Source organism: Mastomys coucha, unplaced genomic scaffold (genome assembly GCF_008632895.1).
Source record: "Mastomys coucha isolate ucsf_1 unplaced genomic scaffold, UCSF_Mcou_1 pScaffold7, whole genome shotgun sequence".
Lineage (NCBI taxonomy): Eukaryota > Metazoa > Chordata > Mammalia > Rodentia > Muridae > Mastomys > Mastomys coucha.
In genome coordinates, this window is record NW_022196913.1 from 80,660,577 (window position 1) to 80,683,280 (window position 22,704).

The 22,704-nt window shown below is 37.1% G+C and overlaps 2 protein-coding genes across 14 annotated transcripts in view; one reads left to right on the forward strand and one right to left on the reverse strand.

Moving 5' to 3' along the window:
• Positions 1 to 22,704, forward strand: part of Oxr1 (oxidation resistance 1) — a 415,574-nt gene that overhangs the window by 372,928 nt on the left and 19,942 nt on the right. For 10 of the 12 annotated variants that reach the window (XM_031359077.1, XM_031359079.1, XM_031359081.1 and 7 more), the window contains 3 exons: positions 2,636 to 3,396; positions 6,295 to 6,463; positions 8,651 to 8,813. In XM_031359077.1, coding sequence (XP_031214937.1) covers positions 2,636 to 3,396; positions 6,295 to 6,463; positions 8,651 to 8,813 — 1,093 coding nt within the window. Of the gene's footprint in view, positions 1 to 2,635; positions 3,397 to 6,294; positions 6,464 to 8,650; positions 8,814 to 14,148; positions 14,367 to 22,704 lie in introns of those variants that run through there. The other 2 variants (XM_031359089.1, XM_031359088.1) reach the window with 2 other exon arrangements.
• The window catches only part of Abra (actin binding Rho activating protein), a 31,963-nt gene continuing 30,165 nt past the window's right edge, over positions 20,907 to 22,704 (reverse strand). The window contains exon 3 of one of the 2 annotated variants that reach the window (XM_031359091.1): positions 20,907 to 21,100. In XM_031359091.1, coding sequence (XP_031214951.1) covers positions 21,007 to 21,100 — 94 coding nt within the window. In that variant the 3' untranslated portion in view covers positions 20,907 to 21,006. The remainder of the gene's footprint in view (positions 21,101 to 22,704) is intronic. The other variant, XM_031359092.1, reaches the window with a different exon arrangement.

Here is a 22,704-nt window from a genome sequence, read left to right on the forward strand (position 1 = left end):
TGAACCTTCTCTAATACTCTTATTTTCTTAGTTTTATTATAGCTGTTTTTTATTTTGTCAGTAGTAAAACAAGAATCTACGCACTATTGAATAGTTGATTTTTAGTGTGCCTATATATAGTAGGTAATTTCATTAGACTATTTATTTGGTTAAAGAATCAGATATTTGACAAGTAGCCTGTAGTACTCGTATAATTCAGTGCTTACCAACCCTTTGTTATTTAGACACAAAATCAAAAAAATTAATTTCCTCTCTACTATTAACAAATATAATAACTGTCAAGTTCTATGAAAGTAGCTAAAGAGTAGCATGTGGTGTTTTGAGTGTGGCATGGATAAAGCCCTAGTGTCGAAATAGTCAGCGCAGCTTTACATTTACATTTGCAGTTGTACTTCTGGTCACAGAAAGTATCAAATAGAGAAGAAAAAGCCTACAGGTTAAACTAATGAATGGATTGTAGTGTGCTAATATGGGAGCCTGTGTGATAGAATAGCATAGATATGAGACAGTGCTAGGCAAAGCCCCGGAAAGACAGAGGAAGGGAAGAGGTTGGCATGTAATAGAGACTCCTTTCACTCCCTATGTGACTGGCAACCATTTAAAAATGGCTTCACTGATAACAGATAATTTCCAGTCTTATTCCAGTTTAAAACTTAGAGCTTGGCGTGAAAAAAGTTACAAAGGAGAAGGAGCTAGGTATTTTTTTCAGTATATTATGTAAGCTGTTAGGATGCCTGCGATAAGATAAAACCCCTTCTTGGGAAAGGTCCATTTGAGCCTGTAATGACAGATACTGGTTTGGCTTGGGAAAATGATCTCTAGAAACACAAATAATTCCTAGAAAATAAGATTCTAAACTACTTGATATTCTTTTACATTGTCAACAAAAGCCAATTTCAAGAAAACAAACAAAAAAGAAAACACCAAAATACAATTATTGAGCTTAGATGTAGAGATGAGACACAGGCTGAAAAACCAGCTCCACAGGGAAAGAGGGATGCTCTGCATCAGGGAGATCTTGTCCTGGCCTTGCGTCTCACTATTTCAGAGTTAAATACTGTTCTGTATGGTCTGTGGCTGCTCTTCGAGGAGGATGGAGTTGTCCCTTGCCTTTCAAATGGCCATTTTATCATTCTACATATTACTTGGAAGGACAGGGGCCTGGGTTCAAACACTTGAAATATCCTTAAGTCTTGGCTTATATGTTAACTGAAATCAGAATTTGACTTCAAACAAGATAAATACATAGAATGGCTTTGCAAAGTAATAGTTTGTTTGCAAAGGTGAGGTAAAAGATGTTAATGGTCTTCCCTCTTTTTTAATGCGTGGAGAATTGATTTCTAAGGTACTGTCTAAACTGTGTCTAACAATGCACCATTAGTGTTTAGCCTTTCAAAGTATTACATTTCAGGCTAAAAAATTCACTTAAATCATAGCCTGTTAATTTTTATTTTTGTCTGTTTCTGTGTTTTTAAAACCTGCTAACAGCTAGTTTCTTTCTTTTTTATTAGATATTTTCTTTATTTACATTTCAAATGTTATCCCCTTTCGTGGTTTCCCCTTTGAAAAAAAAACAAAACAAAACCCCATCCCCTCTCCCTCCCTCTGCTCACCAACCCACCCTAGCTTCTTGAGTCTGTTAAGTGTATAGAAGAAATCTCCCAAAGCTCAGGCTCCGTTCCTTGACCCTATGAGTGCAGTTTAAGTGAATCACCACTAGATGGCACTATTGCATATTTAGTTAGAGTGCCTCTTTTAAAAGATGAATCCAGTACAAAGGCAGAAGACACTGAAACTAAATCTTTAAAATAAAGATATACTTTAGGAAAAAATATATATTTTGTTACAAAAACTTGAAAACCACAAGAAAGTTACATAAGAGACTTAGCCTTAATATCCACAGAAGGTCGCTTAGTTACTGACGTTCTGACTGGCATACTTGTTCTCTAGCCATATATTATCCAGCTATTGACGCTTTGCCACTGAGATGTCAAGTAATTTTTGTTTATCATGAATCAACTTTAACCATCATTCCAAATTTCTGACTTTTTAAATGATTATTATTTCCAGAGCATATATCTTGGGAACATTAGTATTTACCTAAACAAATGCCAATAAAGGTGGATATGAGACCTCATCTTAAACATTCATAATCTAACGTCTTAGTTCTTTAACTGGAAAGATTCTCTTAGAACTGTTCTGAGCTTATAGATTTTCTTTAAATGTTTTGCCTCAGGTCAATTGTCATTCACATTTTTTAAATCTCTCTTTGCATATAAATAAGTACTACATATGTATATGATAAATTGAAATTTTCTATTGTCCCTATCCTACCAATGAAAATTTTATCTCAGTATTATAATTTCATCAGGAATTTATGGCATCAAACTTTGTTGTAGTTTTCTTACAAGGAACACTTACATTGATGTTTCCCAGAGAGTAAACAGTTGATGAAAACATTTGATGTCGTTTTGTGGTATATATGAAATACACAGTATTTGTATATTCTGCTGATAGCTAGAGTTTGCTGTTTTTTGAGAAGCCTCTGCTGTGGTACTATTTTATTATTTGCTTGCAGAAGGTAAATTGATACAGTTTTTAATATCTAATACTTTTTTATTTTTCTTAATAACAGAGAACTAGATCAGTTGTCAGGAAGGGGATTCTGCCATTCTAAGAAAATGACCGGAGTCACTGCTGAAGAAGCAGACTTGAGGAGCCGCGATCAGGGCAATGACAGTGCCAGCACTGCTCCCAGGAGCACTGAGGAGTCGCTCTCGGAAGACGTTTTCACAGAGTCGGAACTCTCTCCTATCCGTGAGGAGCTGCTTTCCTCAGAGCTGAGACAGGAGAAATCATCCGACGCCTCGTCAGAATCTGTGCAGACTGTCAGTCAGATAGAAGTAGAGTCCTTGACAGCCGCGTCAGAGTCTGCTAATGTTGCTGACCACACTAACTCGAATACTGGACATTCTTCAAATGCAGTTGGGGCTTTATCTCATGAAACTGGTTTAAGTAGTCTGGAAATAGCCACTAAAGAAGGAGATAAAGCTACAGAAAACCTCCAAGAAGTCTCAGGCCCTAGAGAACAAAGCACAGATGGAAAAGGTCAGGATAACCAGGATTCTTTCCACCAGGAAAATTCACTGCAGCAAGAGACAGGTGAAAACAGTGTATCTTCTGGAGAAACAGTAGAACTGAAAGAAAAGCCAACTGTTGTTAAGGATCAACTAGGGAAGGAGCTAAAACGGGACTCAGAGGCAGAAGTAGAGGAGCTGCGCAAACTCTGGAAATCTCACTCTATGCAGCAAGCCAAGCAGCAGAGGGACACGATTCAGCAGGTGTCACAGAGAGAAAGTAAACATAGAAGCGCCCCCACAGATGCACACGGAGAGGGTAAGTGTTAGGAGGATGAAGGTTGGTTCGTCTGTTTTATTGCATGTTGCTTTCTGCTTCCCGCTGTCAGAGACTGCTGACTTAGGTCAGTGGGAATGAGCATCAAACCACTCGTGACTGACGTTACTCGGTACTCTGGGAACATGTCTGCACTGCCTGCCCTCTGAACTTGTGTTCTGCCATGTTTAAGCACTCCTAACTCACAGCACTTTCCATAAAGTCTGCCTTATGAACGTGTACCCACACTGTATAATACAGTGATTGCTCCATTTTCGTTTTAATTATATCATTGCTTACATAATATCCGAATTTCAATTTATAATTGCTGAAGGTTTAAATCCGTAATTTTTGTAGAAAGAACTGTGGATATTAAAAATCTACTTCTGCAATTCTTTTCCATACATAAAAATCCCATGCTCATCTGATTAGATGGCTTCTTTTAAAAACAAATGATCAGGACAAAAGTTATCACTTCTTGTCTTAGTTCACTTTTTGTTTTGTTTTGTTTTTTTTGTTTTTGTTTTTGTTTTTGTTTTTTTTTCCTAAAAGATTTATTTGTTATTGTATGTAAGTACACTGTAGCTGTCTCAGCCACACCAGAGAGAGGGTGTCAGATCTCATTACGGATGGTTGTGAGACACCATGTGGTTGTTGGGATTTGAATTCAGGACCTTCGGAATAGCAGTCAGTGCTTTTAACCTCTGGGCCATCTCTCCAGCCCCAGTTTTTGTTAATATGAGCATTACCATAATATAGTGTGCTTTTGCGTAATACATTATGAATTAAGTAGCTGTGGCTCAAATAACTTAGTAAACATTTTCCCAATTCTATTGACATATTGCCCATATTAATTCAATTTATATGTGAGTTTTTTTAATTTCAAGTTTTTATTTTACTAAAATGATAATCTATTTTTAACTTCTTTCAAAGGTTTCAAAAAAAAGCTAAAGAGTATCCTTATGCCAGTGTTACTTATATCAAAGAGAGAAAATGCCTTAACAATATGAATTGTTAAAAACAAATAAATTATTGCATAAAGACTAATAAAACTCTAATGAGCGTATACTATACAGATGTTAAGTGAAAAGACACAGGAAATAGTACTATATATTGTACAATCCTGAGTTTACATTAAAATCTTTATGTACAAATAGATGCACTATGAGTCAAAACCAAAAATTCCTTCCAAAGATCTGTAGTAATCTTAATACTAGTTTATCATCCTTGGTTATCAACTCCAGGTAATTCTGTAAACTGTGCTCTAACTTCCTGGATTTGACAATCCTTCCTAATAAATGTTCCTTGTGTTCTGAATAAAGAAAACACAGCGTGGAAAAACAGTTCACCTTTTATAGAAATTGCTGTCAGTAAACACATTGTTTAGTTACTAAGGAATATAATCTTAGATTTTCAAACTAATACAAAGAAAATTCAGTATTTTAAAAACTAAACATTAAATGTGACAGCACATGCCTAAAATCTAGTGTTTGGAAGACAGAAGGACCAAGGCCTGTCTGCCTGGGACACGAGAGACCTCGTCTCAAGACAACAATAGTATTTCTTAGGCTTTTTGAAATCAGTCTTGCTCTGTAGATGAGCCATCTTCTGGCCTCCAGCAACGAGGTACTGAACTGCTGCAGTGCCAAGTGTTTGCATCATGCCAGATGGAGCCAGACCTCTGTGGACTGCTAGAAGATTTGAAAATGATCCACAGCACCTGTGGGAAATGAGCAGATCCTCAAAAAGGATCTGGCAGTTCCTTTGTTGGTGTATGCCCCCATACCACCACCCCCACCCAAAAAAAAAGAGGGACTCAAGTAGATACTTGTACAAAATTTGTTTAAAGCAGAATGATTTACAATACTATGTATATTACTGAATTTTCTTTGCATCATCCTGCTAGCAAATAAAATATGATATATCATATACATGGAAATGTTAATTCTTTAGGTTTAAAGAGACAGGGAGTTTCTGTTACATATACGTATATGATAACGACAATTAATGAAAAGAAAACCATTAGTTTGAAAGAGAGGAAGAAGGGCTATGGAAGGCTTACAGGGAGGAGGTGAATAGGGAAGTAATGTCATTGTATTATAATCTCAATAGAAGTGTTTTTAAAAAGAGGAAAGTGAGGTAAGTGGTGACAGCATGCCACTGAGTGAAGTATGCGCCTCAGAAAAGTGCACGGTGCTGGAGTAAAGGAAGACGCAGAGCACACTGGTGATGCCGCGCTGGGGGTGGGCTGGGGAAGCTCCTTGCTTAGTCAAGTACTGCTCAGGATAGATGTTAGTGCTGTACAATGAGTATACGGATGCCTACAAATTTTAGATTTCAGACTGGTCAAAATGGTAATTTTTAAGATATGTCCATTTTATCACTAAAAAGCAAAATGGTAAATTTTATCCTGTGTATCATTTTAGTAAAATAAAGACTTAGAGTATATTGCTGATTTCTTACATCTTTGTATGTATTTAAAGACTAGAGATTTCATTAATTTTTTTACTTTATATTAAAATAACCATTTAGAAATTATATATACTTACTTAGATGTAATTTTTATAGAGTATTAGAGACTACGCAGAATGTTTTACATGTATCTGCAGTTCAGCATAGCTGTTATTAGCAATTTATTCAAGTCTCTGCTGAGCTTTGCATGATTTCCTAATGGCCATCAACAAGACTGGATTCACTAATTGGCTCTTTCATCGTATCTTGCTGTTTCAGTAACTATATATTCCATGCAAAAAAAGTACAAGGCAGTTAAATGAATACACAAGGACCAGTAAAAGTACATTATTTTACAATGAGAAACTAAAATATAAAACTGACTCATCCAAGCTACTTGAGTTATACTGTAAGAGAACTGAATGGATCCTGTTTACACATCACTTCTAGGCTCCTCACTGTTAAAGGAAAAGAGAAGGCATCGATTACATAAATTCCTATGTCTCAGAGTTGGAAAACCAATGAGGAAGACGTTTGTATCTCAAGCAAGTGCTACAATGCAACAGTATGCACAAAGAGATAAAAAACATGAATATTGGTTTGCAGTGCCACAAGAAAGGTAAAATAAAAGCTTCAAAATATCTATTTTCCTTACAAGATTGTTTTTACCTATCATAACACCAGAAACAAAATACCTTAAAGCCTACATTTCCTAAGTAATAGCTAATGTTACACAGGCATAGTGGCATACACCTTCAATTCCAGCACTAGAAAGGCTTGAGAACTGAGTTCAAGGCTACTCTGTGCTGTGTACAGCAGGGCTATCTGTAAATAAATAAACAAAGGCTAGTTTTAAGTCTTTATGAAATCAGCTGCTCTCTGATACTTTTAATTTATATCTTTAACATTGCATATTTACAGTTTAATGCCGAAACACTGGGACATGAGTGGTGATTTAGTGGCTAAGGACTGATGTCTGAGACCATGGAGATTCATGAGCATATGAACTGATATAGCCTTGTAAAGGAAAATGATGTGTGTTCTTTATTTCACATTTTATCTTCAAATTTGGGTTTCCTAGTATGTTTTCTTACAGAATCAAGCTGCTTAAGACTCGTGATAATACTAGGAATAATTCCACACAAAAGGTCTCTAGAGCCTTTGTTTATTTATTTACAGATAGCCCTGCTGTACATAGCTCCTTCTTTGGGGACCCTGTACTCAGTCCAATGGATGGCTGTGAGCCTCTACTTCTGTATTAGTTGGGCACTGTCAGAGCCTCTCTGGAGACAGCTATATCAGGCTCCTGTCAGCCAGCACTTGCTGATATCCACAATAGTGTCTGGATTTGATGATTGAATATGGGAAGGATTCCCAGGTGGAGAAGTCTCTGGCTTGTCCTTCCTACAGTTTCTGCTCCATAGTTTGTCTCTGAATATCCTTCCATGGGTATTTTGTTTCCTCTTTTAAGAAGGAATGAAGTATCCACACTTTGGTCTTCCTTCTTCTTGAGTTTCTTGTAGTTTGTGGTTTGTACTTTGTATATTCCGATCTTCTAGGCTAATATACACTTCTCAGAGAATCATACCATGTGTGTTCTTTTGTGATTGGGTTACCTCACTCAGGATGATATTCTCCAGGTCCATCCATTTCCCCAAGAATTCCATAAATTCATTGTTTTTAATAGCTGAGTAGTACTCCATTGTGTAGATGTACCACATTTTCTGTATCCATTCCTCTGTTGAGGGACATCTGGGTTGTTTCCAGTTTCTGGCTATTATAAATAAGGCTGCTATGAACATAGTGGAGCATGTGTCCTTATTACATGTTGGAGCATCTTCTGGGTATATGCCCAGAAGTCGTATAACTGGGACCTCTGGTAGTACTATGTCCAATTTCCAGAGGAACCGCCAAACTGATTTCCAGAATGGTTGTACCAGCTTGCAATCCCACCAGCAATGAAGGAGTGATTCTCTTTCTCCACAACCTCACCAGCATCTGCTGTCACCTGAGTTTTTTATCCTACCCAGTCTGACTGGTGTGAGGTGGAATCTCAGGGTTGTTTTGATTTGCATTTCCCTGATAACTAAGGATGTTTATTCATGTTAATATTACTGGAGTTTTGAACTTTATCATAGACAGAAAACTTAACAGAATTGTTGATAGTGATTAATTACCAGAAGGTAAAATTACTCCCCTTTTAATATGTCAGGGGTCACATAGCCTTGTAGATCATGAGATGGATGCAGAACTCCTAGCACCATTGCTGTTGGTTGTTCCCTACTAGCTGGGAATTTTGTGATTCAATTACTCACATGATTCAATTAAAGTCAGTATACACATAGGTGCTTTAAATGTATGTTTGACCTTTAAATATGTTGATTACAGAATGTACCAAACCATGCAGTTTACTACAGTTAGCAAAATAGCAGGAAGGGAAAGCAGATATGGAAAAGGATTTAATCACCAGACTGTAAAGCCAGAATCCACTGTAGATTGCTGATACCAATCCAAATGCTGTGTGTTGGTTTCTTTCCCACTGCTAGAATCTTGATGGAAGAAAGTATTATACTGCAGTCATGTAGGGAAAGGCCTTCAAAGGCACAGCTTTCTACAGGACTTGACAAATCATAGCCAAATTAGGTTTTAAGGATAATAGCTTCCTTTAATGGATTTTATTATTTTATATAGTGTGGTGTATTTTGAAAGTCTCCAGCTTCTATTAAGACATTTCACAAATAGAATTTTTTAATGTGAGCTAATAGCAGACAATACTAGGCCTGCTAATAGTCCTTTGCTCTAACAGGACAGACCACTTGTATGCCTTCTTCATTCAGTGGAGTCCAGAAATCTATGCAGAAGATACTGGCGAATATACCAGAGAGCCCGGATTTATAGTAGTCAAAAAGATGGATGAGTCTGAAGCAAATGAAGCCCCTGCTGGTGAAGCAGCAGCTAGGGAGTGGGAGGTAAGGAGGGCACGACTTCCATCAGCTCTGTTTGCTTCTTTTTACTTTGTGTGAGTGTGTAATCTATGGCACGCCATAGACTTAAGAATTCATTGCACAAAAGCAGATTTTTGAAGACCTAGTTTGTAGTCCATGCCCAAATGTGTTTATTGAATGAGTCTGAGTAGTAACTTTAATGCTTTGTCACTCAGTTTTTATATTAAAATACTAGATCATTAATAATAAAGTAATTTTTGTATATTCTAGCATCAAGGAATATAACATGGCAAAGATAGAAATAATGTTGCTATCATATTGTCATAAAAATTCCCTACTGAGTTATATTTTTTCTCTTCAATGAAAAAACACTCATTTAGCACAACTAGCTGTTATTTCTAAGTTTCACACCTAACAAGCATCATTTTGATTTGAATATGGTGATATTAACTTGATACTAATTTTATAAGAGTAATTTTTTTCTCTGCTTAAATTTAATGAGTTTGTAAGCAGTGTCCAAGCTAATACTGATAAGTGCTTTTCAAAGCCACTTATAGATAAAAATTTTTAGGATTATACCATTTATATGCTTTGTTTAGGGAAATTGATGGTATAACAACATTTTTCTTATTTTTGATATCTTTGTCTTAATCTCTTCTTGATGTTATGAGAAAACATAGAGCAGATGCTAAAATGTGATAATAAATGGACTCAAATTTTATTATCCATTTGGTTAAAGTTTGTGGTTATTTGTGTGTATGAATTTACTGTGCATGTACTTAGCATGTACAATGATTAAAGTATGTGATATGTCTACTGTTTAAGTTGTGTTCCTGATATTCAATGTCTAACATCATTGTGTTTGTTACATACAACATCATCATCAATATAATGAAGGAAAAGAAATAAATGATATTGTACATTTAATACTTAAATAAAAATTATTAATCTTAATTTCAGCTTCATTTATAATAGCTCTAAATTACAAATGACCTGAATCACTTTCAGGAGAATAGATGGGTAAATTTGTAGATGTTTATAAAATTTTAAGTAATACAACAATAAAAAGACATTTCTAATGATTTAAGCAACCCTATGGATGACTCTTATAGACGTGTGGAATACCAAGGGAAGGCCTGATATGAAAGAGTGAAAGGAGCTGAAATGCATTGGTTTGCAGGGTTCTCGGGTTCCTGGAAATTAAGGAGTAGCTAAGTGGCAGGAAGGAAATTTATGGGGAGTTCTGGGCACATGCCGTCTCTCACTGCGTATGGGGATGCTGGAGACCTGCTGCCTCTCACTGTGGATGGTGATGGGGTGCTGGGCACCTGCTGCCTCTCACTGTGGATGGTGATCACCAGTAACTGTGTGCTCACACTCTGTACTTAGTTCTAGAAGGTAAATTTGTTCACATTTCCAAAGACCTGTGCAAGTTTTAAGATAGCAACAGTTGAAAGTAGATTACGCGAAGAAATAAGGTAGGAAAGGAGAGCATGTGAATGACAATGGTTTAATGGCAACTAGATTAGGATGAAGTTTCTAAATAGGGCAGTAACATGCTGGGTGGCAGAATTTTCATCAAGAAAGAATCAAAAACTTTTTCCAATTATGGTTGGATCAGTTAAGTTTGGAAATACAAAACTACCAACTTGTTATCTTTTATTTTCATACGGGTGCATGTGTTGTGTGCATGTTTGCAGACATGTGGGCTGTAGTTTGTGTGCAAATGTGTACACACAGAGACTGAGGTTGCTAGGCATCTTCCTTGATGGCTCTTGTACTGTGTTCTTTTAGGCAGCCCTTTATCAATGCAGCCCAGAGCTCACAGGTATTGCTCCCCACAGCCAGCTTGCTCTGTGGATCCCCATCTCAATGTTTGTAGCTGAAATTATAAGCAGCCTCCACTTCCACCTGAGCCTTACATGGCTTCTGTGGCTCCAAGTTCACCAATTTAGGGTCTCTTTTTACCTGACAAACACTTTAACCTGCAACATGTCCCTATCCCCACTGCTGACTATTTTGACTCAAAGGAATGGCTTCAATGTGTGGGGAAAACATTGCAGATTATAAAATCTTTGTATCTCCTCATTTGTCCTTGGAATATTTACCCAAAACAAAACAACACACACACACAAAAAGAAAACAAATGATGGATAAGTGTGGTTTGTAGCAATGCCGTTTGCCTCGCCTTCTGGAAACAACACCTCCAGGTCTGATGCTCTTGTCTGTGGCTGTAGAGCTCTTGAGTATGAGTAAGGCGAGGAAGCAGTGGGAGTTATAAGACTAAAAGCCACGTAGGTTACATTTCAGACTGTTTGGACAACTGGTGTGCATGGTTAACCTTTTCAAGTATAAGTTTTATGAAATCTGAATATGAAGTTATAAGCTAGAATGTACAGTTTGCTGCCATCTGGTCTTCTCAGTTTGTGTCTTTCTTACACTGATCTTGTTTTAACATCAGTGGTTGTCCTGGCTGGTTTTGTGTGCCAACTTGACACAGGCTGGAGTTATCATAGAGAAGGGAGCTTCAGTTGCGGAAGTGCTTCTATGAGATCCAGCTGTAGGGCATTCTCTCAATTAGTGATCAAGGGGGTGGGGCCCCTTGTGGGTGGTACTATCCCTGGACTGGAAGTCTTGGGTTCTATAAGAGAACAGGCTGAACAAGCCCCGGGAAACAAGCCAGTAAGGAACATCCTCCATGGCTTCTGCATCAGCTCCTGTTTCCTGACCTCTTTGAGTTCCTGTTCTGACTTCCTTTGGTGATGAGCAACAATGTGGAAGTGTAAGCTGAATAAACCCTTTCCTCCCCAACTTGCTTCTTGGTCATGATGTTTATGCAAGAATAGAAACCCTGACTAAGACAATGGTAGAGACTTTATGACCTGGAAGAGCAATGCTTTCCCTCTTAGGACAATCCTGTCAGAAAGTCCTTTGTTACTGTGTTTCATCTATTTGTCCTTATTCCTTCTTCCAGGGAATGTCAATATATCATCCAAACAGATATCAGATTTTGGCTATCCCATGGTAATGTGGACAGACTAATCTCTCCTTTAATCCTTTCCCAGGACAATTTCCTTTAACTCCATTGTTTACCGTTAGAGATTCTCTCCAGACCCTGTGCTACCTTCATCTTAATTCTAAGACTTTTTAAAACATTATATATCACGCACCCAAAATGTCTAAGATGTACAGTTTGAATAGGAAAAGTTTAAAGACATACTCAAAAGAGCTTCATCTACTAAACACAGAAATTCAGTCTTTGACTGTAAATAAGTCTTTGACCGTAAATAGAAAAGGCCAGGGTTTCAGGATTAGAAATTTGAGGACAGTTGGAAAGACAGTGTCAGAGATTTATAGGTGAGCTCTACATAACAGGAGATCCCCTTTCCCATGAAAGACGGGAAAATTTATCCACATTTCCCCTAGTGATATATCAGAATTACCACTGTTATGGAAAAGGACCTGAGAAGCATACACTCTGTTATTGAACTCATAGGAAAAACTGTGGGTGTCCGTTTTCCCCTCCCACCACACAGGTCTCAGGAATCAGGTCGGCTGTGAGGCTCTTTGACAATAGTGCCATCTTCCCAGCTAGAGTTCTATTTTTGAGATGATTGTTATTAAAAGAAAAGGCTCTGACATATTCTCTATCTCCATCCTTTGGCAAAGCATTGATAAATTAGTGGCTCCATTTAGTGACTAGTTTCTTAGACCTGAATCTTTTTTCAATATCAGATATCACACAGAATTTCTCAATCACTCAAAGGTCATCCATTTTAGTAGAAGTGTAATATGTTGCCGGCTTAGGAAATAAATCCCCAAGGGAATACTAACATTTTCATGTCTACTTATGTCTTAATTTTTCAAAGTTCTTACATGATGATTTTGTTTATAACTTCCAGTGTTCTCCAGTTTATTATATCAATGTTAATATTTAATCTTACTCTTCTACACCATTAAGCTCAATCATATCCTATTGTGTAGCTTCAGTTCTGTTTGCACAGCTGTCATTAGTAGTGTTATTGCTATGGTCATTCGCTGCATGTTTCCAAAGAAGAACTCCAGTGTAACACTGCTGAAACTTGCAATAAGAACCGTGCCAAAGGCCTGCAGGGGCTTAATTAACATGCTATCTGCTGAACAGCTGGGTAACAAATGACCTATGTTTATCTTCCCAAATACATGTCATTTTTGTTATTAAAGAACTGCCTAACCCCAAATTAAAATCAAATCAGTATATTAAAAGTACCAGCAAAAATGTTCCTGGTCCCCTCTCAGCCTCGTCATTAAATGCTCATTCAGTTGAAAGTATCCGAAAGTGAAGGGAGTAGCACAGGCAGATCACATTTCTCAGGTCTGGCTAGTGAGTAGGCAGCAAACAGTAGGCTGTGCTGCGCCTGTTGTTCTTTGTTGTTTTTCATATCACACTTCATTTTGAAGCACCTATTTTTCTGTTTCAGAAAGGTTTTTAAAATGTTCCCCTATTTTTTTTAAAGCACCGTTAATGGTTGTGCTATGCGGAGCTCGTGGTGAGAGGATGGACCATGACTGCAGTGTACTTTATATTTAAGGAATGCAGTTGAGAGGAATGAGAGGCATGGCAGGTGGACAGGGAGGAGGAGAACGATAACTGCATAGAGTACTGAGTTCTGTGGGTGCACTGTCATGCATGTGCTTGAAATGTAGTGTGTGTTGAAAAAGTCGCTGTGTGTACTGTACATGGCAGATTAATAGAGTCAGTTTGCCTTAAAATGAAAGAAACATTTGGACATTACCGTTACAGCATAGATAAACTGACCTCCAGATAATTTTAGTTTATGTCTAAATTAAAGTAATTATAGTTTGCACTTAGTTTTTTAAAAATAAGCTTCTGGTTATATTCCTTATACTACTAATTAATGAAGTGCAGCGTATGTAGACACAGTAAATATAAGTATCATTCAATAAATAATATACTAGAAAATATTTTTAAATGATCTTTTTGTTATCTGAGTATTGTCATAAAAGATTGAATTTTATAGGATTATTAACTATAAAGAATAAATGTCTAACAAAAAAGAAATAGAGCGGAACTGTGGGACTGTGAGCAAACAGGCAAGTGTTCTCTGCAGTCACATGGGATCTGGGAGAAATTCTGGAAAGTGTACACAGTGCATGCCTTGTAACTGTGACACTTTTAGTGTGTCTGCCAGTGCCGTGGAAATATGTGCTCTGCGTCTTTAAACTTTTGAGCTCTTTCTTTGTACATTTGGGTGCAGTGCAACCTAACTTGAGCATGGGAAACACATTCTTCCCTCCCCAGCTTTACAGTCTCCACTCAGGACTATCTGTTCAATGGATACTACTTAGTGATTAGCTCTCTGTCATGTCAATCAAATCTTTATCGCTAGCAAACTGTTTTGTCACTGTAGCAGGGCTCTGGGGCTGCAAATTTATCTCTGACAGAGGAAGAATGCTTTTGAAAACAGTTCTTCCGTGATTTGCTGAAGCTTAATGTGACCTGGGAAGGAAATGTCCCGTCTCTGGTATGGGAGAAAAGGGAGAAGACACCAGCCAGTTAGTCATAAATACACTCTGGTAAATCTTGATCAATTACTGCAGTTTCTGTATCTGCCAATCTTGTATTAGTGCTATTATGCAAAACTGTATCATACTTGAATGTATAAACAGAATATTTATAGAGTATAAACCTACTTGATTGCAGAAAAGTTTAGCTTATATTTAAGATTTCTAAGTATATTTCAAAAGGGGATGTCATTAGAATTTTGCTTTGTGAAAACATGGTGGCTTTTAACTCCAAAAGAAAAAATAGCATCTCTTTATTACTGCCTTAATGTTTTCATTTAAATATAATCTTGCAGAGAAGGATTCAGAATTTTTTTCCTTGTTTAGAAGAAGAAAGGAGAGTGAAAACTAAATTTTATGTAATAGATCACAAACTAGATTCTGTTATACATTTCTTTAGGCACTCTGAGAAAATGCTATTATTGTATAGTCTAAGATGGTTTTCAAAGCTGTTCAGAAAGTTTCTGATCCGTGCTACTTAATACAGACCTTTAAGTGTAGTTATATACCGAAGAAACTGAATTGTATACTTGGTTTTTGTATAGTTATGCACAGTGTTTTGTAAAATGTATTGTCAGTTGCTCTTCCTGTGGTAATTTAGGGCTGTTTTTCCTTCTGAATACTATTTGTTTTGTGGTAATTGAGGATGAGTTAAGTAAAGATACTCGCTCCTCTCATCAGGAGTCACGCTAGAAAATGTCTCAAAGTCACTGTACTCTCCTAAATATTAAGCATATCAAAAATAACAAAGTCCCTCAACTTGATGTTATTTAACTATAATTTCAGGTTTTTAATTTTCTGTCACATCAGTGCTGATCAGTTTTATGCACCTGAAAATAATAATTTTTAAATTTGTGATCAGGTTTCTCAAATTAACTAATACTTAGCTCAGCCTTTTCAGTTTTTAACCAAGAGCAATACAGGTACATATTCTATATTTACAATTTAAGTAAATGCTTAGTGATTTTTAGAATATTTTAATTGCAACTTTAGGCAAATCTTAGCTGTTTGAACTCCATGGGTGAGCACAGAGCTGCCCATGGCACACTTGCCACTTACTGGATCCTGTCACTCACTAAGGCTCCCTAGACAGTTATGTTTCTTACTTTACCCGTGTACATGGTATAGACAGGCATGCAATATTTCATTTTCTTTAGAACTTTGAATTTGCTGCCATGAGATGAGGAGGCAGGCAAGCAGTTCTCTGGACTAAGTGAAATTTGGTGACAGTATTCAGTTGGAAGCTAGCAAGGTTTCACGTCACCAGTTTGTCTCATAAAGGCTTTCTGGGTAGTGCCTTGCTTGTCTCCAGTTTTCCTACTTGAGACTGGTCCTTCTGGGAATGTAGGACAGGGACGGGCTGGAGCAAACTGGGTTTGTAACGGATGGATGGCCTAGAGTCCTTACCAAGGCTCTTTGTTGAAACTGAAAGCAAAGCATGTCTGCTCTGAGAGAATAGGCAGTTTCAGAGCACAGGAAAGCTGGGGTCTGCTCTCTGTGCGCCATGCTTTTTATTATGCTTTCCTGTCTTTTACACAGCTGATCAATAGTTTCAGACTCCAGACGGTCTTACAGGAAATGTGGCCATGGAGTTCTCTTAGCACCATCACTGTTCTATATGCTGGTGTATGTGATATCAAATTTGATCTTACAGTTACCACATGTTAGTACAAGATATTTTCATTTTATGAATGAGATCATTTGACTCCAATATATTAACATGGGTAGCAACAGGGACCAAAAAGTAGAGGTACTTGCTGCCAAACCTGAGTTCAATCCCCAGGATCCATTAGTGGAAGGAACGGACTACCCACTGAAAGTAGTCCTCCGACCTCTGCATGTGCACCGTGGCACATCCATGCCCACACCCCCACACACACAGTAAATAAGCACATTTACAAATTATTAATAATAATACTTAGAAGATGCCTCAGGTCAAATGTATAGAATGAAACTAATCCTTCGCAACTTAGCTTCCATGAGAATCCTGTTATTCAGTTATGCTTAGCTTCCTGGGGTTTGGTTGGGCTGGGTTTGGTTTGGTTTGGTTGGGTTGGGTTTAGTTGGGTTTGGTTTGGTTGGGTTTGGTTTGGTTTATTCTTTCATGTCTTTAGCTTTAAGACTGTTTTGAAAATTCAGGCTGACATCTTCAACTTGAATCTGCAGTCATTTGCTTAGAGATATTCATGTCTTTAATAGACACATGTGTCAATTCTTACCTCTTGGTGTCTGCCAATAAGTTGTAATTTGCTTGACAGCATTAGATAGAAACTTAGGCTTAGTCTAATTCATCATCAGCAGTAAAGTCATTATATACCAACATTATCTTATTATCATTATTAATAATTAGTTTTTTTCACTAGTTTGATTATTTTAGGTTGTCTTCATGTAGAAAAGGCAGCTTTCCTTTTTTGGTATTTTAAGTGTGCAGACGCAGGGAAAGCTATTGGTGCGTTACTGATATGTCCAAGAGTCAGCTCACATTGGGACTTCCAAGAAGCAACATTGAAATGTGCACATTGGTCATCACAGTCTGAGGTGGCTAGAAGAGTGACAGATAATGGCTGCAAGGCTCTGTATGTTAAGTGGTGTTCTACACACGTGGCAGAAGTTGTCTTTTTAAAGTTTTACAACTCTATTACACTATCAGCTTTCTCTTGTACATGGAACAGGGACATCTTACTACAGTGGCTAAATTCAGAGTGAGGCCTTCACTCTCTGTGTCTTGGCTCTCATCCGTGTCTGTAAAGTCTCTGCCCTTATAGGCATTAGAGTAGAAGGGGGAAAAGGGTGGTGTGGTGGTGGTGGAGGTACTTGCTTTAACATTTAACCTCTACCCATTTTATATGTAGCTTACAAGTAATATTTATTCCTTGTAAAAAGCTTAAAGTACGAACATCATTTCTATGAGGTTGCTCAAGTTCACAGAGCTATAAGAAGCTTTGATCCCAAAGCCATTCTTTCTGCCCTATCATACTGCCGCCCTGTAGTAGTGATAGGCAGTGTAATAATGATCTTTTAACAGATGTTATCCTGTCAGTATCGCACCCTCTGCTCTGTGGACACTCACAGCTTAACCGAAGGGACTCACATATACAGACACTAAGCTTTTGTTTGTATTGGACTTAGTAATTGTAAAGTATATCTTAGGTATATAAATTAGAAGGCATCAGAATAAAATGAAGATCTGATTCTGCTACTGAACATCATAATTATAACATCACTTTTACATTACATTTATTTATGTGGGTTTTTCTGTCTAATGTTGTCTTCCCCAAATTGATAAGTACCACCCTGAATATTTTGCTTATTGTTTCACTCATTTTTCATTTTAGTGAATAGAGTTTACATTTATTTATTTATTAGCTAATTATAAAATACAATATAATAAAAATATAATACAATAAGATAAATCAAACTAGCACATTAGAATTGAACAAAACAAACAGAAAAGAGCCCAAAAGAAGGGGCAAGAAGTAGAGTCAGAAATCCCATAAAAATATTAAATTGGGAAGCTATAATGTATATGCAAAGGACACTCTACCTCCTCTTCCATGGGGCTCCCTGAGCCTTGAGGGAAGATTTGATGGAGACATCCCTTCTAGCGCTGAGTTATCTAGAGTCTCTCTCATTGCGTAATGTCTGGCTGCAGATCTCTGTACTTGTTCCTGTCTGCTGCAGAGGGAAACTTCTCTGATGATGCTGAGCAAGGAGTACAGCAGGCTATCATTAGGAGTCATTTATGGCTGGTCTTCTTATTATTATTATTAAAAAAACAGATTTGGTTTTACCCTGTATCACCAGGCTATATAGATTCAGGTTCTTGGTCACCCAGGAGGTATCATATATGGGTTCCATCTGATGGAAAGGATCTTAAGTCAAATCAGTACTGGTTAGTTACTCCCACAAGCTCTATGCTACCATTAATTTGTGAATTACGGACCCACTTATCAAAAAAGGAATTGACGTTAAGATTCTCTATAAACATTTTCAAATCATGTAGGTACCCCACGTAGGCTACCAGGTAACCCAAATAGTAGTTTATATGGTAAGAATATGTTTAGTTTTATGAGACAATTCCAGAATGGCTAACCCATTTTGTATTGATCAGCAGTAAGCTTAAATCCTGCCAGTTGCTTGGGGTTTGTCCATTCTAAGATGCACATAGTGATAATCTTGTGTCTCTGTGGATTCCCTCATTGATTTTGATAATCTTGTGTCTCTGGATTCCCTCATTGATTTTTCATAATGGCTGTTTTTCGTTTAGATATATTGAAGAAAGGATATTGTGGATTGAAGAAAGGATATCATTGTGGATTGACTTCATAGAAGTTTTAATCTTAAATCATATGTAGCTTCTTGATTTTCTCATTCATGATTATTCTTTTGGCATTTCATTTTAAAAACAGCTCTTCAACCCCTTGGTTACCTTGACTTTCTATATATTTAAAGAATTTTATTTTTGCGTTTTCCGTTTAAGCTGGTAACCTATTTTAAATTTTTCTGTAAAAGACAAGAACTTTTTCTCCTCTTCTGTGACAGCCTGATCTCTGGGGTAGTGAACATCCTCTTTCCATTCTTGTCCTTCTTCCTCTGTTGCCATATTTGTGTGGGTGTGTTTCTGTCCTGTAGCACAGATCTGTCTGCTGGTTGCCAGCCTCATTCTCTTGCTTACTGCAGCTTTAAGGTAAGTTACAAAGAAGAGCAGTGTTGGGCTCCAAGCTTTTGCTTTTGTGTCTTAGCTGTGCTGGGCCTCCTTCTGTGGAAACCTTTCAGATCAACTTTTGAATATGTTAAGGAAGCTGCAGAATAATTTGGTAGAAATAGAATTGGAATTGTGTTGAAACAGTAGATGAAATGGGAAGAGCGGATACCTTGGTAACATTGATTGAATTTCCCTGCCCATGAACATAGGCCACTTCCGTTCCTTAAACCTTAGTTTTCTTCTATGTCACACTTTTCTTTTTGCAGGTCTCATGTGCACTTTATTAGGTCTGTGCCTAAGGTATTAAAATAATGTTAATGGCAAGTAGTTGATTTTTGTATGTTAGCCTGGTATGCTGGAAACACTGCACCCATTTATTAATCCAGCAGTATTTAAGTTGATAATTTAGATTTTCTTTATTCACAAACCATAGCATTTTTTAAAAGCAAAGACGGTTTTAATTTCCTCCTTTCTTATCTGCCTGTCTTCTATTTCATGTCTTTATTGTGTATCCAGGACTTCCTGTAAGCTGTTGAATACGAGTAATGTGGGGAATGTCCTTTCCTTGCTCCAGGTCTTAATATAAAAGAATCTTGTTTCTCCCTGCTGTTTGTGATAGCTACTATAAGGTTATTCTTTCTATGTGTTCCTTATCACGTTGGCATCCTCTGAACTTCTAGGTTGCTGACTGCTTTCATCACAAATGGATATTGGATTTTCTCTATGATATTGTGATCACACTATTTTACTTTAGCTTCCGGGTTATATCAAAGGCTATTCAGGTATTGAACTTGCCTTGTATACCTATAGTAAATTTGACTTGCTCATTATGTACATTTATTTTCATGCATTATTTGATGGCACTGGCTAATATTTTGTTAAATATGTATGTATTTATTTTCATGAGCAATAGTGGTCTGTAATTTTCTTTTCTTGTAATGTCTGTATTTGTTTATTAGGGTAATGCTGACTTCACAAAATGAGTTAGTATTTCCTCTGCTTCTGTTTTCTACAAGAGATTGTGAAGAACTAATTTCCTTTCTTCCATGTTTGGCATTTACTTATCAGTAAATCCATATGGGCCTGGTGCTTCCTGTTTTGGAAGTTAATCCTTGATTCTGTTTAATTAAGGGATAGGTCTAATAATATCTGTTTCTTCTTGTGTTACTTTTGGTAGTTTATGTCTTTTGGGAATTGATCTCCCACTCTTTTCCACCTTTTCTAGTTTTAATTAAACATAATGTGTTTGCATAGTTTTCTCCTGTTAGCTTTTCAGTTATGCTCATTCTAACTTTTCCCATTGCTTGTCCTAATATTTGGAGTGCATATCTTTAAGGTATAGTTTAAGGTAGGATGATTCCCTTCTCTCCATAGAATCATTTGTTGTAACTCATTGTTCAACTGATCTACTTCCCAAGGGCCCACTGTGCTGCATCTCCTGTCTGCTTCATCACCCGTCCCAGTCTGCAAGGACAGAGTATGTTGTTTGGTATTAAGGTTCTGTTGTTGTTGTTGTTGGGCTTTTCTTAGAATTCCAGGAAATTTGTTCTTTAAAACTCTTGCTAAGCCGGGCGGTGGTGGCGCACGCCTTTAATCCCAGCACTTGGGAGGCAGAGGCAGGCGGATTTCTGAGTTCGAGGCCAGCCTGGTCTCCAGAGTGAGTTCCAGGACAGCCAGGGCTATATACAGAGAAACCCTGTCTCGAAAAAAACCAAAAAAAAAAAAAAAAAAAAACTCTTGCTAATATTTTCATTTCTCTTTCTAAGCAATAAAAAGAAATCCCTTATAGCTCTGTTGCTCAGCATCCCCTCTTCCCAGTTATGGGCTGCTAAAGTCTGTATTCATTCTCCTTTTCTCACAAATCACACTTTTACTTTTTATGGAGACAGTTCTTAAATGCTGATACATTCGAGATTTTAAGTATTTTTCTATTGCACATATCTCACATTACCCTTTGGAGATCATTTTCTTTCTTGTTGATGTTTGCTTTATGAATTTCTTCTCTGAAGACTTGTTGATGGCTAACACTCTCAGCTTGTGTCTGAAAACAGAAGAGTACGAAAAGTTGAAAACTGTGCTGAGCATGCACAGATTTTTTTTCTTGTTCTTCTGAAACAAAGTCTAACAACCAGCTGTTATCTAGCATTCTCATTGTGTTGGATGTTGAAGCACATCATGAATGTACTTCATCATGAATGGTCTGTAGTGTACAGGAATGTATATAACTTGAATACCTGGGAGTTTAGGACTCTACATTGACCCAGCTCTTCACGGAGAACTGAGGCACAACTGACTTTTGCTTGGTTGATTTTGGGGTTTTTCTTCCCTCTTTTTCTCACAATCTTTATCTAGTTTAGCATGGATAAACAATTTTAAATTGATCATTTGTTTTCTGCCATGTCATGATCTTTCGTTTGATAATTGTTTACTTCGGGTTTGTCTTGCCTACATCATGGCCTCAGGACGTGAGTAAAGAGGCTGTCGTTCTCAGAGGCTTGGCATCTGCCCTTGGAAAGTTTGCCTCCACTCTGAGATCTGTGAATTTTCTCACTTGTTACTTAATAATGAAACAACAACAACAAAACAAGACCTTCTCTTTTAAATATTATGAAGTTTTAATAGGTATATTGTGTATGTTTCTTGTTTAAGGAACAGAATGCTTAAATCTATAGATCTATCTTTAATCAGTTGTGGAAAATTCTCAGTATTAACCTTTTCAAGTGTTTTCTTTTTAGCAGGAACTTAATTGAAATTAATAGTATTTCATTAGTCTAGTTCCGGTGCCAAGCTCTTCCGGTTGTCAGCCTTTGTTCTTAGTAATGTATCATGGGTAGTTGTAGGCATGTTTCCTAGTTTTACTAAGATACTCATGAGTATCTACTTTTTTGACATAACTGATTGTTTCAAAGTTGCATGTATTGTGTAAAACTCATACTTGGTTAATTTCCCAATATGCTTAGTCATCTCTTCCTGTTTGCTTATTTTTAGAATTTAAAAAGTCACATATAATTTTAGTATCTAGAGTTGGGTTAGTGTTTGTGTGTACTTCATTAGGACTGTGTGCTAGGTTATCATTTATCATGACCCATATTTTAAGTCTGTGAGAATCTTAAGGACCTGAATTGATCATGTTGTTTTTCTCAATGTATGTCTTCCTGACAGACCAGGCTATATCAATGAGATCATATAATCCTGGTCTTGGAGTTTCTTCCTTTGAGGATCAGATATGATTTGCATACCTTGTCTAAAAAGGATATCAGCCAGACAGCTCTGGTGTTTTAACATTAGCCTTTAGAGTAAACCACCTTGACCTTCACAAGTACCAAGTTTTAAAAATGACAATGGTATAAGTGGATGCACTGAAAATATTAGTTGAAGTTAGAAGTAATAGTGGTTGAATAAATTTTATCAGTAGTAAAGATCAGTAATTTAAATTCATTGGGTATTTAATAAAAGAACTGAGTAAGAGCCAGCAATATGTCTTAGTAGGTTAAGGCACTGGCCAAGTCTTAGCTTTGTCCCAGGACTCAGCTGAAGGTGAGAACTTGTAGCAGTGAGTTTAGCTACACTGCTTTGGCTTCCAGCACCTGCCCAGGAACTGTCTGGGTTTTCTTATGAAAGACACACAGACACACACACACACAC